The following is an 18463-nucleotide window of genomic DNA, read 5'->3' as shown; positions in this document are numbered from 1 at the left end:
GATGTGTGCGAGATGATCCATTGACGGCGGTGCGGACAAGGAGGCTCTATGTCACGTCCTTGGCATGTATTCGCTGCTGGGGTTGCTATAGGCATTTTATATGACTTTGAATCGAATTTCCTTTACCAAAACTGGGGTGCAATGAAGTGAGGATAAACGCTTCTATGGAGATGGAAGCCAACGTTAAGAGGTTTGGTTGCTCAATCAGTCGGTGAAGAGCCACTCGACTAATCGACTTCAATGTATGTATTGCTATGCTATATTTTCCAATGTGATCTTTTATGTAGTACCCATAGGAAACCCTACTATATGTGGCAGTGCACATCTTTCAGCAGTACAGACTTCTCCCCAGAATAATGGCCTGTCAGAGACAGCGATGGAATTAGTGTCGAGCATTGCCTAGCTCCTACCCAAGTACCTAGTACGTCAACGTTTCTCTAATTGGCACCACTCGCATCCAACACCTATCTGGTGGGGTGGCACCAAGCTTCTGATGAATATTTAGTATTGGGGTCTTCAATTGCTACCCCATCTGAACAGTCTCCGCTCAACACCATAGAATAGGACTGTTAAATAGCACTGACTGGTGTCGCTCACCAGCAACAACGATCTCACCGGTCTTGAGGCTCTTATTCGCTAACCCGACCAGGCAATTACCACCCGAAGGCGTTGAGCACTGCTGACAGTTGTGTTGTTGGCGTCGCCCGCGAGCGACACACCGCACGTGACCCTACTCTTACCCTACAGCTGCCAAACACAACTATACGTACATATCTAGCACAACACCTGCTGGGTGTAATTCATTTGCTAGGTGGAGCGTCCGCACAGAATTATCTCCATGTGGAAGAAGCGGTAAATGGAGAGGGACCGTTGCCTTCCAATTACTGTTGGATACTGGCAAGGCTATTGGAAAGCCACGAGGCTGCTTTCGCGCTTCTGTGAGGCAGACTGAAGGGCTGATAATTCATTTGACTGGCCCTCTGACTGGAGATTTGAGGGTTATTGGACTACAGAGAAGCACAAAGACACTTCCTGCATACACGTGCAGCCGTTGGCTTGGATCTCGATTTGGCCCCCAAATGCTGATGTCGTACCAAAACAGCCTGTCAGCCTTGGATGGTACTGCGCCGCATCAGCCTCCAAAAGATGTCTCTTGTAAACACCCGCCATAGGGGTGCAAGGCACATCCCCTACACCACAATCACGAACATTGGAAAAGATATACCCCACAGATCTTGGCCGTTGAGCCGCTGATCGTCCATCATGGCTCCGACATCAAAACAGTTTAACGCCGCTACAAGTATGAGTCACAAGCCTCGTACGAGGCCCTGAATGCTAACCTATTTGACTAGATCAACGACTATTTCGAGAAAACCATGTAAAGAAGCAGGCAACGCGTCGACGAGGCCAACGCGATGGACCGCTCCGACTCCAACTGCGATTCCTCACCGCGACCGATCCGTCGTATTTCAGGAATGACGAGACGAGACGCAGCGTGCGTTCGCACGCAATGTCATATCACCGGAACAAACCACGGAAAGAGGCTAGGCTACCTGAGGAATGCTCCGAGGTACCAGCCACAAAAGAGCCTGCTGCCTTAGGAGAACACGTCCTACAGAATGGCCGCAATCATGGAAATGCATCGGTGGAACTGGAAGATAGCCTGCAACAGCAGCACGGAAATGAAACGAGCCCAATTACACGTCGGCATGCTCACGACAGCATCACACTTGAACACATGCCACGATCTAACCGACAGCTGTCCGCCACACGCGCCCTGCTGACGTTGACTAGCCCCAAGGCCAATTCAAACGACTGTGACTATGTTGAGAGTCAAGAAGAGCGCATACTACGTCTTTTCACGGCCCAAGTAACTACAATGTGCCAGATTGGAGATGGCGTTGATCCTTTCCGTGCGCTACCAAGCTTCAGAAATCCGGAGGTCAACTCGCTCTTCCTCAAGCGTCATTGTAAGGATACATTTTCACGATTCATTCACCCAAAATCCATACTTACTAACCTAATCAGGCATCCGGACATTTGCAAGTGATTCGTTTCACGTCAAATGGCTCCCCGTCATGCTTTCTGATCGCGAAGTCATGCTCAGTTCTGCAATCTTAGCTTCCGTTTGGCTAGACATGCACTCGGAGATTCCAGACGAAAGCAAGCAAACCCGCTTGCTAAAGGACGAGATTATCGGTATGGTTAATAAGCGGCTGCGAAAGAAAAGCACTCGTTCGTCAGATTCAACAATCATGGTCGTACTTCACTTGCTCATGGGTGAGATATCGGGCTCCAATGAGAAGGCGCTTCGTGTACACGAGCGGGGTATTGCAGAGTTACTTCAGCATCGTGGTGGGCTACAATGTTTGGGCAACGAAATCTTGGCAGAGACATGCACTGCGTGAGCAAACCTTCTCACAGAGTGACATTGTGCTAATCTTGCATGCTAGGGTCTGCTATCACGGTGACTTGATCTGCGAAGCCGAACCTCTACCTGATCTCGCCACTGATCTACCAGTCGTAAACCCACCGACTATTGATGGTGTTGAAATACCCGAGTCGCCTATATTCTGCCCTAGAACACAGTTTACGACAATCGCTAGTGACTCGCATTGCTCGACTTCGACGCGTGATTTACTTCGAGACATGCGGGACTTGACAGATCTCTTCATTTCTCAAGAAGCCGCACCTGAGACTGTTCACAACACTTGCAAGATAGATGCCGCCTACTGGGAACAGCGAGACGCCGAATACAGTAGCAGAATCATTGCGATACGCAAGCGCTTGACTAGGCTCCCCTCAGCACATGTTCCAGACCTCCCCACTTCCAATGACTGGATTTTCGAGGCCTGCCGTATTACCGCGCTTATCTATACCGCTTCCGTTATGTTACTTCTACCTTTCTCTACTACTGCTGACCCATGCCGAAACCCCCTAGTGTCAGAGTCGGAAGCGTTCAACTGTCCGGGATCCGGCGCGAGCTATCTCAATACCCACTTGAGCGAAGCATTGTTCAAAGCACTACGTCGTACTGCTGTTGCAGATGTATGGGACAAGATGTCTGGTGTTTTGTACTGGGTAAGTACTGTTGGCGCTGCAGCAACTCGTTCGTCCGTTGGAGATGATGTAGATGCCAAATGGGTCCGACGATATCTTGTGATTTACTCGACACGCACCATGGTCAAGCTGGTCTTTGATCATGCGAAACCCATTGTGGTGTCACAGAAGAAGCTTCTCAAGATACAGCAGCTCATCAGCAGACACGATGGTCGTGGTGTGGAAAACGTCACTTAGATCTCACCGCCAGTCACAGGGCTGAGGAGAGGCCGGTAAACTTGACTTTCCAATGGCGTTCATGTCCTTTCAACATGAGGCAGAATAAGTCGTGCATAAGTGCAAGGATGACCGTCAGTACTGGGGCAATTATAGCGCTTACTTTCTATTTTCTTTTTGGCCAAGGCATGGGGTCCCCATAATTATATGCTCGAATATTGATAATCTGATAGAGAAAATAAGGCTGTACGACAAGCCACATCAAATTACAATTGTTGAGCAATAGTATGACGTTATCTTATACGTTCGTAAAAGAGTGACTTCCAATAGTACCGAGCGAATTTTCCACGGGGTAGCATGTCGCCAGCCCGTGTTGCCCGTATTGTAGAATCGAGACGTTCATCACGAGCGTTTACTTCCTTCCCCGTGTCTTTTCCTGTTTCAGGTCAGCGGACTATGCGGACATGTTCGGATCATGTATGGCACCGTCACGCTGCTTCATCTCCATGTGCAGTTGTGCGGGATTCGGATTTAACACCATCCGCTCCGTCCGACTCACCACACCCTCTATGCCCGATACACGGGAAACAGGGCTGGCCACTGTAGATCTCCATAGTGACAAAAAATGAGTTTTTTCCAGCCACGAACCAATCAGTTAGCATTTTTGGCTTTGCAAATGCTGCCTTGTGTTGGCAAACTCCCCTGTGCAGAGCATACTACGAGTACTGCATTGAGGGAATCATATTAGTAATTTTGTTCTGGAATTTTCGCATGATCGACTCTGACGCCACATAGTACTGTGTACATACTACTTGAAAAATTCAACAATGGTATGGTACTATGTGTGCTCCAACTGACCGCCTTCAGGGATTTACAAGGGTTTGGTCGGAAAACGCCTCCTTCGGGAGCCGATGCGCAGATCTTCGTTGGTCCGTTTCGTCCGCTGCTCCGCGTCACGACAGTCATCGCGCAAACCGGTCAAGTCAGCAGAGTCCCAGAAAAGCTAGTTCTTTGCAGAAACGCGTGTGGCGCGAATGCACTGTGGCTGGAATGCTTGTCTAGAGCTTAATTCTGAGCAGAGCCTTGAGGCATTCTGAAAAAAAGACTCGGTCAGATGCGTACTTTGGTCAAGACGCACGCATGCAGTGCAAAAGGTATCCTTTGTAAGACTTTGTAAGATTTCTAATACAAAAAGCAACTTTGAAACAGATGGCTGGCTTTTGGATGCCTTGAAGCGCCCAGCGCCCTGTCTTGGAGCTGGTGACCTCGCAACCCCTTCCCTCTGGACAAATCAAGCGACCACACAAGGGCAATGTGCATTGATAGTCAAACCCCCGATCCATCTGGATGACGCTGGCGGCTGCCAACTCGTCCGAGATTATGACACGGGGGGTCGCTTACGACTTCCCTGAGTTCCGATTGGCGATGTAGACACACTTTGCTCGGCTAGGCCAGGGTCTACCTGCATGGTACACTACCGACTCACAATGGAAAGCCTTTGTATAAAACTTCAGCGCCCGCGTGAAAGGGGTCCAAGGGAAGAATGTTGTCTTAGGAAACACTCGCTTACTAACCTTTTCTCCATCACCATGGTTCTCGTTACCCGCTTCTGGCTACCTAAGCACCCTAAGCACGATGTGAATCAAGAAGACAAACTCAGTAAAGACGACAAGGCTGAACAGCAAACCCAAGTCACGCCAATATCGATTTCTCTCAAGCGACTATTCCTACCAAAGCTGGATTCAAAGGCTCCATATGTTCCAAATATCTCGGCCGTTATCAAAGCTGCAGATGAGGGTCTGATTTCTTCCGCACTATTCACAAGTCTTCAAGAAGAAGACGGACAGATACCACTCAGCGCTCTATACCAAGCATTTGAAAAGGAAATCCGCGCTCGTTATCCTCTCGAGAGATATCCATACGCCACGGATGTACCCAAAGGCCATGCCTTGGCGAGGAAACCTTCAGGAGCCCTTGGCCGATCTAAATCGGTATCGGGGACTTCGCGGGCAGACGCCAGCTTAAAGATGCATAGGAAAAGTATGGACCTGTCAATGACAGAACTGGGACGAGCTAGGAGTCTTGTTGTAAAGAAGTGGTCGTCGCCTCTGGTATCGGTGCGTAACGGACTACCCAACGATGGAAGCCGTCAAACTGGGAAAAAAACATGGGCCAAAGACGGACAGAAAGCAAAAGTTGAAAAAGGCCGGACAACCGTAACGATCACACCCGCCGAACTCACTGCACTTGCCATAATACTCGGCAGCGAACCGAAGCGCAATGTCGACAGAACAGTTCCAGTCTCAGAGACGGGCGCCTACAATATCTCTATCGTCTCCGTGCAAACAGGCGGATCAAAGTACCACATCACCCTCCAGCAAACCAAGCGCAACAAATGCCAGTGGCACGCCCCAGACTCCGGCGTCTCCCCGCTCTTCGCAAAGCACCTCGCCGCCGGTTCCCTCCCCTACACCCAAGACGCCCAAAACACGCACAGCATCCTCATCACCCCCTCAACCCTCTCAGCCATCCAGTCAGGCTCTTCGCTCTCCACCACCGCCAACCAAACCCCGACAAAGCAAACCACCTTCCTCTCCTCCCTCCCCTCCTCTCTCCCCCCCAAATTCCACATCCTCACCCCCTCAACCTCCCTCCAACCCCCCACCACCCTCCTCAACGCCATCGCCGCCTTACCCCTCTCGCGTGGTCTCGCCCCCCTCGCCTCAACCCACCTCATAAAAACCATCTCCTTCATCACCACCGGCGGCGTCAGCCCAGGCAAACTCCTCCCCCGCCTCGAAGCCCTCGTCGCAAAACTGCACCGCCACTCCCCTCATCTCTCCCTCTTCGGCGCCCTCTACGACCAGCGAAACGCAAAAGCCCTCCATCGCGAGCGCGAGCGACTCCGCCGTCTCGGCGTCGACCCAACGACTCCAGACACGCGCGCTGACAAGGCGGCGCGGATGTCGCGCTATGTCGCGCTGCTGGAGCGTCTGATGGCGCTGGTACCCGACACGAAGCCCAGCGAGGTACTGAAGAAAGTCGAGGAAGGGCTGAGAAGTGAGATTGCAGATGCCTATGCTAGGGCTACAGGTACGGGTACTTCGAGGGCTGGATCTACGGCTTCTCGCACTGCTTCTGCTACGGCCACGACTGCTGCGCAGCTTGCTGTTCCAGCAGCGAAGTCAGAGAGTCCGGACCGCAGGCTGCGACGGAGGTCGAATCGCTTGAGTTTTATCTCGCGGGCTTCGACGGGGTCGAGTGTGAGTTTTGGGTCTGATGATGGTGTTGGGGGGGATCTGGGCAAGCAGCTTGAGAGGGTGCTGAAGGCGGAGTTGCCGTTGGATGTTCGCACTGTGGCGTTTGTGGCGCGTATAGTCATTGTGGCATGGACTTTGAGTGTCGATGGTGTTGCATTTGAAGGGGAAGAAGATGCAGAGGGCTGCTACAAGATTCCTGATTTCACTGGCTGGGATAGGATCGTCATGTCGTAAAGGACTCTTTCTTTTGTTGTTGTTGTTGTTATTTTCCTTTGGTTTTCCATTTGTGTTACTACTACTAAGATACCAGTCATACCCTATTTTTCCTTGCTTTGGGGTGGAATATCATCGCTACAAACATACTAGTACTGGAATACTATCATCGCTACAACCTAGACTTACTAGGCCATCATCATTACTTTACCTAGAAATATTACACTATCATCAATTGTTACAGATCTTTACCTCTCCCCTTTTCTTTGCATCCAAATCAAAACTCTAATTCTTTTCGTCCGCATATTAGTCCGTCTCTTCACAGTCCTGACACATACGCGGGATCTTGATACGAAGACAAGAAAAGATGACAAGACTTCCCGTAGTAGTTCCGGGTGACCGGGCTTATCACACGGCTCGGTCAAAAGGGATGATTGAGGTTTCCGGGTCTCTTGTTCGGGAACAAGGACACGAGGCAAAGATTGTAAGACAAGAAAGAAAAGTCGGGAGATGAATGCGTGATTCATGTAACGTATAGGTAGTAATATTACGTGTTAGCTACATACGGCAATATATTAGCGATCCAGAAGCGTGAAAAAACTACGCGAGACGTCTATATTTGTATATACCCCTAGTCATCTTGCCGTCTATGTGCAACAAAAAAGCCACCCTATTCCGGCCCCATAACCTCCAGCCCCTTGCAAACCCCTACCCAGGGATCTCTCAAACTGTCCCACACAACCTCCATGCTCTCTTCCTCCAGCCCATCCCGCTTACGTTCCCTTCTCTCAATCCGATCTCCCGTCCCATCCGCCATCATAGCGGTAATACGGTCACGCTTGCTAGGCCTATCACTAAGTAGTGTAGTATTTGTTTTCAAGCCTTTACCATCAAGTTCACCTTTGACTTCCCAGCCTCTGCGTACGGGACCGTGAATGGTGGCGGGGGTGATGAGTGTGCTATCGAGGAGGGCGTTCCAGCGGGAGAGGTACATGCCCGGGCCATGGGTTGTGCCTCTGCTGTTTTGTGATGACGAAGTTGTTGGTCGCATGATTGATTCTAGACGAGATTGCGATGTTGATTTGAGGGTTGTAAGGTGCTCTTCGTGTTTGTCAAGGAGCTGCTTTAGCTCGTCTTGCTTTTCTTTGCTTAGAGTCTCGAATATAGAGTGTAGCGGTGCCGTCATGTTTCCTGCGCCACCCTCGCCTCTTTCTTCGGCTTCTAGTGCACGTTGGTCGACCCTGAACTCGGAGAATATGCGCTTAGCGTAGACTAGGAAGTCCTGCCCAAGATCCGGTGCGTTCTTGGTGACCTGGTGTAGGAACTTGTGCATCGAAGGCGCGTGCCTCTTGAGCAGTTGTACAAACTCCTCAACTGTAGGAGCGTCACTTGCTTCTTGATCCAAGATACTAGCTGGGTCTGGTGAGCTTGGACGCGATTTGGAAGCCTCGCGGCTTCGGTAGCCACCCTTCTTCTTGGGTTTGGCAGTCTTGATCAGATCCGTAATAAATGCCTCCGCATCAGTGACAGTGCCGGACAGATCAACGGCATTGTGAATGGCTCTGATGACGGGATCCATGCCTGCGACGGCGTCGCGAATTGTAGAAGTCAAGACGTCAGGGTTGGATTTACAAAGAACCTTTGTAAGTTCCTCGCGGTCGCGAATAGAGAGATATGTGCCGAAGTACTCCATGGTCACACTGTGTTGGTGTTCGTTGAGCGATTCGGCATCAACCTTGTACGGTGGGTCAGAAGTCTCAAGAATGACTGCCACAATCGACTTGGATTCAGAGATTGACTGGCTTCGTGCAGCTTCGTGCTTCTCTCTCGGTGCGTACACAAACGTCTTGATTGCTTTGAAGACCCTCTTGTCCGGAGCATTGCGCGATGCTTCGAGTTTAGTTGCCCGCTTTTGAAATTCCGATGTATCCCATGCTAGTACTGTAGAAATGATTTGTTGTAATAGGTTCATGCCGTCGTTTGTATTATTAGTGAGACCTATCCAGTTAGTCATGGCTGTCACAGACAACTTTGCCAGGACCAGCCTGACCATGCCGTTGATCATGGTAGCAGCATTGCCAACGCGCAATGTTTGCTTGACTACGGTGTATGGAATGAGGCGGTGCAGATTCTCGAGGAGACGGACAAGGTACTGGCCGTCGGGCGACATGATAAAGATATGGTGGAGGAATGAGGCAGCACTGGTGCTGTTAGAAGTAGTACGAATATGCCGTGTGAGTACTCACTTCAGCAGCATATACTCATGTGCTGCTTGTAGACTACTCGAATGGTCTTCGAGTCTTGGGGTCGCCTTGACCTTCTCATACAGTTCATCGAGAGCATTGCCGTAAATCGACTCGTGTACCAGCTCTTCGAAACCCTGAATGACGTCCTCAGGTTTGCTGGTATCGTACTCTTTTTTGCTTTCCTTCTGCTTCCTCGAGTAACCTCCCAGCATGCCCCTCGCGACGTACTCAGCAATACTACTTGCCGCCGTTGCGAGCGCTTTCCTGCTACCAATAGCGCCCTTGTCGTAACTCTCGCTCAGTTCGGCTTCGGCCATTTTTGCGACTAGCGTCTGGATCTTCTCGGACCACCACGCCTCTCCAAAGTTTCTGATGGCGGGGTTGCACAGCGCAAACTTGTTGAGCATGTTCTGCAACAACGGGCTCGTCGACTGAACGCCATCAGCCTTGCGAAATGGGTAGCCATACTGGTCGATTGTCGAGGGATATTTGAAGGCTTCAATCTCAGCGTAGACCTGGTGGTGGATCAGGATATCAAAGAGAGCGTGTGTCTGAGCGGGAGTGAGGGGTTGGGTTGTCGACATGGCTGCGGGAGGTGTATGACACCAGGCTCAGGAACGTAGAATAAATCCATGCCTGGTCGAAGACGAGGGTGGACGCGGATGCGCCGACGACACGCGGGGTACGTCATCTTGCCTGCAGGCTTGGCAGATTAGCGACATGAACCGCTGCTACGTAGATCTTGGACCCCGCGTATTAGCTTTAAACCTATTAATACCGCGAAGAGAGATAAACTGGGATTCGATCTCTTTGTGTAGGACTGATGAGTCATGAAAATATGGCTCTAGTTCTACATCCGCTCACTATACAGCAGTATGGATATACAACCAGCACATAACTCAAGGATAGCATATACTTACTGCCTTTTGATAAGCACTGCATCTGTAGATAAGAGAAAGAAATCAAAATCTAGCATGCGAGAAAATTGTCTTGAGTAGACTCAATCTCCTTTCCCCTTCACCCCTCCTTGTTGAGCCTACAACTTCGCCTCCCTCTTGTCCTCCACTCCCACCAAAAACCTCCCAAAATACTCCTCAAGCCTCTCCCCAGCAGATCCATCCAGTGGGAAAACCATACCCACCCATCCATCCGGCCTTAATACAAACACCCCACCTTTCTCCTTATCAACCCCATACCTTTCAACCGCACTGTCATCCTCATCATAAAAGACACGCCCAAACGGCATCATACCACCCAACGCCTCATACGCAGACGATACACCCCGCCCAGAAACAACCGTAATCCACTCCACCGGCCCTTCACCACCGCTCAGCCACTTCACTCTCCTTACTGCCCCTACAAACTTCCCAAGCCGCTCCCTTGTCCCTTCCACTTCCACCTCCCCCGTAAAAACCAGCACATAAAACCCCGCAAAATTCGGCGTCTGGACCAGCAACCGCGTCTCCTCCCCCGTCCCCGGCTTACTGAGCTTAACATCCGGTGCCCTCTGCCCAGCCCGCACCATCTTCGACACAACCTCCGCTTGCCCAGTACCCACATTCAAATACCCATCCTCCTCATAAAAAATCCCCAGTCCACTACTAAACCCCGCCGCCTCCGCCATAACAGCCCCAAGAACCTCATTTGGATCCGCACGCGGATCCCCCTTCCACCCCTCTGGCAACTGCATCGTCATAAGCCGCGAGATATCCTTGTCATAATTAATCAAACGCTGTACATTCGGGAGGCGCTCTGCCTCGTACGAGCGCAGGAGGTCGGGATGCGCAACGCCCTTTAGTACAAGCGATAGCTTCCAAGCTAGATTAACGGCATCATGGATCCCAGTGTTCATGCCTTGAGCGGCCCCACTGCTATGCGTGTGACACGCATCACCGACTAGAAAGATACAGTCGTGTACGAAGAAGGAGCGGGCGATGCGTTGGCCGACGACGTAGATGGTCCACCAGTCCACCTGTTTGAAGTGGATGGAGAACGGTTTTACGGCTTCGATGGCTTCTTGCACAGCAGCGTCCTGGGTGAATTCAGCGTAAGCTTTTTGGCGCGCGCTCGTGAAGGCGAAGCCGATGCGTGTGGCGCCGCGATCGAGGGGTGCCCATAGGACGTTACCGTGCGTGGGGCTTTCGATGGCGCAGTAGGTACGGGATTTGGGGTGGTTGGTTTCGAGGACGCCGTCGATGCGGATCCATTTGTCTTCGGTCGAGGTGCCGTCGAAGGGGATGTTGAGGGTGCGGCGGACAAAGGATTTGCCCCCATCGGCGCCGATTAGGTAGCGGCATTTTACTATACTTTGGTTTTTGGTTTCGCTGTGCTCAATCGTGGCCAAGATTCTGTATCCGCCGGGCTTGACGTCTTGTAGTACCTGGATATCGACCAGTGCGTACGGTGCTTGTAGCTCGACACCTTCTTTCTTCATTGCGGTCCGGAATATGTCTTCTTGGTATTTTTGCCGCAATACCAACGCAAAGTCCCACTTTGTATCCTTCATGTTTTGCATAAATGCCCAACCTCTACCCTCAACTTCATTGCCGTATTGGTCATAATTGGCCGTCTCACGGCAGGCGAAGCATTGCTGGGCGAGAGAGTCTGCAAGGCCGAGCTGATCGAGCATCTCTGAGCTGCGGGGGAAGAGGGTAATGGCACGGCCATACTGGTCTTGCGATGACTTGACATGCTTTTCAATGATTTTGATTCTGTATTCTGAACGGTCAAGATTGCGTGCAAGTTGATACGCGGTAATGAGACCTGGTTGAAAATATTAGAGGCTCTGACATCAAAACTAAAGGGCTGTCTACATACCGGCGGGTCCCCCGCCCACCACCAGGACGTCAACGTGCTCTACAGGTACCTCGGGGCTTGTCATTATACCTGGTTGTAGCAGTCCTAAGCTTCCAAGTACTACCAAGAGCTGCCTCGGGTTTAAGCATGATCATATTTAAAGGAAACAAGCTCTATTAGCCGTAGACAAATCACAGTTGGGCCGGAGGATATGCGGGCTATCAGAGACTTGATAGGTAGGTACCCTCAAAAGCGATTGCATTCTTTTAGTCATCGCGTCCACGCAATGATACGTCGCACGACATGTGCCTGCATGCGAAGGAAGCAAGAACGGGGTACGACGCAAGCCGTATCAGTGTCTGATAAGATAAGCCGGCTGGATGAGCCGAGGTGACGGTGACCGACTAAGTCCGTCAATCAGGAAGCAGGTAGTATGGGCTGTGTATCAAGGCTCAATTCGTTCTCGATCAAATCTTCTTTTCAGATTCATCTACATACTACATCTCTTGTACAAATTTCAGGTCGAGGTTATCACTTCACCAATCAACCAATCTACAACTTCGCATCTAGTCAACCCAAGTAGCCGTTTGCACTCAGCCACTCCCGCACGACCTTCTCGTCTCGTGCAGCATAGGCAGCGTAACTGCGGATCGTGTCATCCACAACCTCAAGGCCCTTGTTGTAACCTCTGGTATCCTTGTTGGAGAAGAACTTCTGAATGTCGTCCGCGACAGCAGCATCGGTAAACTTGTTGAGACCAAATCTCAGGAAGCGCTCTAGCACGACAGGGTTTCCAGAGAGTGCAGGGTGAACCTTGGAATCCCAGTTGTCGCGGATGTAGTGCCATACTTCTACTCGCACCTTTGAGTTGTTTGCGAGAGCGATCGTTGACGAGTGCTTGTCTTGCATGGCTACGGCATCCGAGAAGACGAAATCCATGACTTGTTTCGCAAGCTCAGGTGTTTGCACACGGCCAAGCGAGCCTAGGCAAATTTCCTTTCCATCAATGGATGTTGTGTTGAGGTATTCATTCTGCACAGCCTTGAGCGCTGGCTCGCCACGGTTCTTGATGGCTGTGGAAAAGACGGCCCGGCGGAGCGAAGGGTGGATGGCCTTCTTGTCTCCACCAGAGACGTACGCGTCAAATCTCTTCAGCGCCTCATCAACAGTAGCCTGGTGGCCAACGATACCTGCAGATAGGAGAAGGCTAGCACGCAGCTGACCGACAAGGTAGCTCTCACCATCCTTGAACTCCCATCCAACCTTCTCGACAGCCGGTGTAATGAGCTTGAGGTGGTACTTTCTCAAAGCTTCACTGATATCCTCGCTACCGGAGAACACACTCCGGACATTACCAATGTTGGTAAGAATTTGGGACCAAACAAGGTAGTCGGATTCGTCCTGGAAGCGTTCTGCTAGTGCGAGCAGGCCAGCAGTAGATCCGTATCCAGCTACAGCATTGGCATATGCATCGCCAACAAGACCGATCTTGTCTTGTACAGTAAGCTGGTCGCGGGCTTCTCCGAGCTTCTTCAGACGGTCCGGAGGGTAGTTAGTTCTGTAGAAGCCAGTAAGGTTCTTGTTGAGCTGGTAGAAACCCTGGCTGACATCCCGGACTGTGTCTTCCTTTTGTGTCAAGGCAGTGGTTCCGTGAACGGACGCCGTAGAGGGTGAGTCACCAGTGTGAAGACCCAGCGGGATCCACCAAGTAGTTTGGTCCTCTTCCGGCTTAACGTTGCCGGCGAGAAGGAAGCGTTGCTGGCGAAGCCCGATTTGACCAGGCTCTTCGGCGACGGTGACGACAGGGAAACCTATCCTGCGGACCCAGTGGTCCATGAAGCTGTTGACGTCCTGGCCAGAAGCCTTGCTCAGAGCAGACCATAGATCATTGGTGGTTGCGTTGGAGTACTGGTGGGCCTTGAGGTAGTCTGCAACACCTTGCAAGAAGACCTTCTCGCCAAGATGAGCACTCAGCATACGAATGACGGAAGATCCCTTCAAGTAGGAAATGTGATCAAAAATCTGGTCAACCTCCAGGCCGTCGTATACAGGCACTTCGATGGGGTGAGAGGTGCGCAGGGCGTCAAGAGCGAAAGCTTGTTGCACGGAATCAGTCTGGGAAAATTGTCAGTAAGCTAATAGAATAGATACCTCGAGATTTATGACGTACGACAAACTGTCCCCAGACATTCCACTCTAAACTTGTTGTTAGCGTAAATTCTGAGACTTCATAGAGAGGTCATACCTGGATAAAGATGGTCAATAGCAAGCCATCCGACCCAGGTAGCAAAACCCTCGTTGAGCCACAGCTCGCTCCACCAGTCCATGGTGACAAGGTTACCGAACCACTGGTGGGCAAGCTCGTGAGCTACAACATAGGCTACCCGGTTTCGGTAGCTGTCTGCGGAAGTCGCAGGGTCGAAAAGTACTGCGGTCGTTCTGAAGCTGTATTAGTGCTACATTCAAATCGTATGGATTCCTAAGACATGCCTGTAGGTGATGAGACCCCAGTTCTCCATGGCTCCGTGTGACTAGAAAACAAGGTCAGCGTTACGCAACTATGGGGGAGGGACTGCACGTATGATTGGCTGAAGAGTCAACGCAACGTTCGGTGCACTCCGCGGTCTTACTTACAAATTCATGAACGGCCAGCAGGTCGACCTTGGGAAGAGGATAATCAATTTGGAAGATTTCAGAAAAGTGATCGACAATCTTATGGCAATTGTCCAAGGCAAAGCGTCCCTGCTCCTTCAGACCGCGAGTCGTATAGACCCTGACTGGGATGTTCTTGCCGTTGTACTTGCGCTCGGTGAAAGCCTCGACGTACTCAAAGTCACCAATAGCCCATGCCAAGAGGTATGTCGACATGATGGGTGACCTCTCAAACGCAACAGTATGGAAGCCGTCCCGCTTGCTAGGCTTAATTTCCTTCTCAGGCATGTTGCTAAGTGCAACCTGGTCCTTGGGTACTTCGAGCTCAACGTCAAACGTAGCCTTGAGGTTGGGTTCGTCGAAGCAAGGGAAGGCGCGACGGGCGTCGCAAGCTTCGAACTGGGTGCTGAACATGTAGTGGAACTCGTCGTCCTTGGCTACAGACGCAGGAACTTCGCCCTTGGGCTTGTACTTGGAGCGGTAGAAACCAGCCATGACGTTGTTGACAGCGCCCTGGAACTGGATCTCCAGCACAGTCTCGCCAGTGTAGGTGATGCTGTCGCCAAAGTTCAGCGTAACCTGCTGCCTCTTCTCATCGTAGCTGAAGTCTTTGGCTGGGTATGTCTTATCGCCAGCCTTCAGCTCGGCGCTCTTGAGCTTGAGCTGGTGAGCGTTGAGAACGAGCGTGCTGAAGCCGTCATCCTTGGTAATCTTTGTATTGATCTTAACGGTGCCGTGGTATCCAAACTTGCCGCCGAATTCGAGGTCGTAGAGGGAGAGGTCATAGTGCGAGGGCTTAGCCCTATCAAATGATTATCAGCTTCTCCTGATCCTGATAACGGGCGAAATGCAATGCAATTTACTGACCATGCTGGAAGGACATCGCGATCTGAAGCCATGTTTGCGAAGCTGCTGGTAGCTTCGCTTTGACACAGCCTCTTTTGGATGCTGAGTGCTACTGCAGACCGGGGACGCGGCCTCAATTGGGTGCGAGGGGTAGAGCAAAGCTGTCTGGTTGCTGACGAAAAGCTTCTGGAGCGCTCAAGGTGGGCTGAGCAAAGATAGGGCAAAGTAAGAGATGAAAGTTGACCCGTAAGCAGCAGATGCGAAGTGTGTTTGGTGTCGAGCCGGGCACGAACCAGATGTCGAGAGCAGAGTCTCGCAGAGGTAGAGAGGGCAGCCAGCTTGGAGGGCAAAACGAGGGGCAAGATTACTCAAGAGCGGGTTTCAATGGCATAAGACGACGCATGAGGACTGAGAGGGGAAGGTGGGCGTGCGGCATGTCGGATGCCCCACCTCTCGAGACGATCCCTGCGGCGGCGTGTTTAGCGCGGGGTGCTTGGGAAGCGTCTGCTAGTACGCATCCATCGATATAGCTGAGTGCGAGAGCGGCCATTATTTCGACATGTGACATGCGCGTCATTGACTGCGATGGTACGGGTGGGTGGAGGCGTTCCAGATAATGTCCTCCGCCACCACCCCTGGCCAGGCAAACCCTCACGATTGTCGCCCTCTGTTCTCCTATGCTGCACGAATTCATACATCATGTACAGGCGCGGTCCAGGAAAATAGTAGTAAATGGTAGTTTTGTATCGTGGCAATCCCTGTTACGCCATGCAAATGCTTCAGTTCCACGCCTAGTCATGCAGTGATGTCTTTTCCACGCCAACCAAGCTGTCTGTCCACAAAACGCCGCACAAATACTTGCATTTCCACACGTAGGCTGCCACGTGCTGTACTTCTCTTTGCTCAGACTCGGATGAGCACATCGAGACATTGAATCCGCCATTCCTTCTTCCCCAGCAAGCCCTTGACCCACTCGTAACTCTGCGCGTCACTCGCCTGGCCCAGTCCAATCTTTCCCTTGACTCCTTCCACCGCAGCCTTGACCACAACCTGTGCTGTGTGGTTCGCAGCCTGCGCCAGTACTCCGGCTGTTTCTGACGCGGTGCCATTGAGCGCTAGTTCCGCGCTGTCCGACAGCGGCGCATCAAACCATGGCGTGTGGAAGTCGAAGAGCGCAACGACAAGAATGAAAAGGAGTAGCGAGCAATACACGCACGGTCGGTTTAGGAAGTATGTAGCCGATATGAAGAGGACAAGGTAGACGGGAGATGCTTGAGTCCGCAGTCTGGCCACGACAGTCAGCATGTGCACAGCGCCGCCGTCGAGAGGGGGTGATAAGACGCCTTACTTACAAGAAGAAAAGCACTGGGATCCAGCTTCGCAGACAAAACATTGTTGCGTCTTCAAGATGAGGGCAGAGTCGATTGCCAGGCGCGCACGCGCGCTACGCTATTTGAGGGCGTCGTGTCACCTTCGCGAGTCGGTTGAGATGCAGAGCAGCGGTCTACAGAAAGATGGCAGTCGAGATACTAGACGCCCTGCTTTCTTATCACTAGGCAACGATAGTGGCGAATATGTAGCCGGTGCAAGACGTGTGGTAAAGGGAAACAGCGAGTAAGAATATTAATACGGGGTATGAGGGCAAAACAGGGCGGGCAGGGTGCCAGTGAGATGAAATGGTGCTGAGTTGCTGGCGGCGGGCTAGGGTCGGTTGATGGACGAGCCCTCCCACCGCCTTCGCTGAATGGCGCTTGCATGCATACAGGTATGCACTGCCTCACGTGCTTCAGCCTTGTCAATCATACTTTGTGACGCGGCATTACTCTGATACATGCGCGTTTCGTCCGCTTCTAACAACAGTGAGCATGTCGCGGTATAGGAATGCTCATAACAATGTATCTGCTTACATGTTCGTGCGCAGTGTGCAGCGAGTCGGACTTGGCAGTCTCGAAGATCACGTGCCTCGACCAGCTCCATAGTAGATCAACATGTTTCATTGCCAAGTCTCAATATACATAGTCATTGGTATCTTGATGCGAGCTCCGTATAGCCCATTTTCTTACGTCACCCCAACGTGCACAACACCCATCTAGGCAACTCCCGTGCACCTTTCCCAGCCCATTTGCATCCTCGTCCATTCACCAAAATGCCCAGAAAACGCCTCCCTAAGTAGATATACCAGTACAGGAAGCCAAAGTGACGCCGTATTCGGCCGCCGGCAGCAGAAAGAGAGCAGTCCTCATCATGAGTCCTTCTATACGGGCAAGTTGAACTTCTTGCCTTGGATGACCCTGGTAACCGTTGGTTAGTCATCTGATCGCTCATTCCCACAACTAGACAACTTACTTTGTGTAGTAGATGTAGAAGAAATCAGAGTACAGGATGGTTTGGATAATACCCGCAATCACGGCAATTGGGTCGTAGAACTTGGGTACTTCAAAGAAGTAGCGGTAGATCCAGTTGGGAATGTACAGCGCCCTGTACGCGCCGAGCGCAAAAAGATAGTGGGTTGTAATTGTCTCTGCCTCGCCAGTCCGCTGAAGCATAAAGAGCTGTGGCAGGATTGCGACCGACTCTAGCCAGATGGAGAAAGCCCAAAGAATCTGTGTGCTTGGTTAACACAACTCCTTGGCGGTACTTGGACGTGCCGTACCTCGGAAAACGTGTACTTGTACGGAAATAAAACAGCCAGTACAGCGCTAGCTCCCAGAAGATACTGAACTTTAAACGTGTCTAAATTCGGGTCGTGGGTCGGCTTGTAATCATTGAGCATCAGGTAGACGGTGTAGGCAGACGTGCTGATGAAGATGATTTTGAACACGGTCAGATAAAGGGACTTTGGCTCGTAAAAGGTCCATAGCAGGTCGACGTAGCGCGTAAGATAGACGATCAGGTAGAGGAATTGCGACTTGAATGAGATGCCAGAGGCGCTCTATGAACACGTTAGCTCCAGCCATTGCACGAGACAGCAGACAATTCCAGCGTACGCTCGACGATTTCATCTTATGCAGAAGAATCAAGATGGAGAGTAAGTGGGATAAATCCCCTGCGCGAAGTCAGCAATGCCATGATCCCCCAGCGGGCGCCGTCTTGGTCGCGACGGCCCTCGCTCTCCATTCTGCGTACCCAAAAGTCGGAAGAGATTCATCGTGGCGGCGGGCGTGTCGCTGAGCG

General features: G+C 51.5%; 7 protein-coding genes across 7 annotated transcripts; 2 read left to right on the top strand and 5 right to left on the bottom strand.

The window, feature by feature from the left end:
* Window positions 1–1263: 1263 nt before the first annotated feature.
* Window positions 1264–3297, top strand: COCMIDRAFT_23301 (uncharacterized protein; the record flags this gene model as incomplete). Its single annotated transcript, XM_007686312.1, has 4 exons — window positions 1264–1318; window positions 1353–1970; window positions 2029–2404; window positions 2454–3297. The coding sequence occupies 4 exons, from the start codon at window positions 1264–1266 to the stop codon at window positions 3295–3297; spliced, it is 1893 nt and encodes a 630-aa protein (XP_007684502.1).
* Window positions 3298–4865: 1568 nt separating this feature from the next.
* COCMIDRAFT_85802 (uncharacterized protein) lies at window positions 4866–6770 on the top strand (the record flags this gene model as incomplete). The annotated part of the gene is made up of 1 exon (XM_007686347.1): window positions 4866–6770. The coding sequence occupies one exon, from the start codon at window positions 4866–4868 to the stop codon at window positions 6768–6770; it is 1905 nt and encodes a 634-aa protein (XP_007684537.1).
* Window positions 6771–7419: 649 nt separating this feature from the next.
* COCMIDRAFT_33602 (uncharacterized protein) lies at window positions 7420–9579 on the bottom strand (the record flags this gene model as incomplete). Its single annotated transcript, XM_007686324.1, has 2 exons — window positions 7420–8950; window positions 8996–9579. 2 exons carry the CDS (start codon window positions 9577–9579, stop codon window positions 7420–7422), a joined length of 2115 nt encoding a protein of 704 aa, XP_007684514.1.
* Window positions 9580–10031: 452 nt separating this feature from the next.
* Window positions 10032–11876, bottom strand: COCMIDRAFT_23298 (uncharacterized protein; the record flags this gene model as incomplete). Its single annotated transcript, XM_007686311.1, has 2 exons — window positions 10032–11758; window positions 11813–11876. The coding sequence occupies 2 exons, from the start codon at window positions 11874–11876 to the stop codon at window positions 10032–10034; spliced, it is 1791 nt and encodes a 596-aa protein (XP_007684501.1).
* Window positions 11877–12361: 485 nt separating this feature from the next.
* On the bottom strand, window positions 12362–15342 carry COCMIDRAFT_33600 (uncharacterized protein; the record flags this gene model as incomplete). Its single annotated transcript, XM_007686323.1, has 6 exons — window positions 12362–13906; window positions 13962–13987; window positions 14037–14230; window positions 14282–14322; window positions 14426–15245; window positions 15311–15342. 6 exons carry the CDS (start codon window positions 15340–15342, stop codon window positions 12362–12364), a joined length of 2658 nt encoding a protein of 885 aa, XP_007684513.1.
* An 850-nt stretch (window positions 15343–16192) lies between these two features.
* COCMIDRAFT_23296 (uncharacterized protein) lies at window positions 16193–16682 on the bottom strand (the record flags this gene model as incomplete). Its single annotated transcript, XM_007686310.1, has 2 exons — window positions 16193–16574; window positions 16642–16682. 2 exons carry the CDS (start codon window positions 16680–16682, stop codon window positions 16193–16195), a joined length of 423 nt encoding a protein of 140 aa, XP_007684500.1.
* Window positions 16683–17543: 861 nt separating this feature from the next.
* Window positions 17544–18437, bottom strand: COCMIDRAFT_23295 (uncharacterized protein; the record flags this gene model as incomplete). Its single annotated transcript, XM_007686309.1, has 5 exons — window positions 17544–17580; window positions 17636–17892; window positions 17943–18221; window positions 18277–18335; window positions 18416–18437. The coding sequence occupies 5 exons, from the start codon at window positions 18435–18437 to the stop codon at window positions 17544–17546; spliced, it is 654 nt and encodes a 217-aa protein (XP_007684499.1).
* Window positions 18438–18463: the final 26 nt, after the last annotated feature.

The sequence above is a fragment of the Bipolaris oryzae genome, assembly GCF_000523455.1.
Source record: "Bipolaris oryzae ATCC 44560 unplaced genomic scaffold scaffold_18, whole genome shotgun sequence".
In the NCBI taxonomy this organism is placed as follows: Eukaryota; Fungi; Ascomycota; class Dothideomycetes; order Pleosporales; family Pleosporaceae; genus Bipolaris; species Bipolaris oryzae.
The sequence above is the reverse complement of the archived record's forward strand: the minus strand, read 5'-3'. Positions and strand labels throughout refer to the sequence as shown.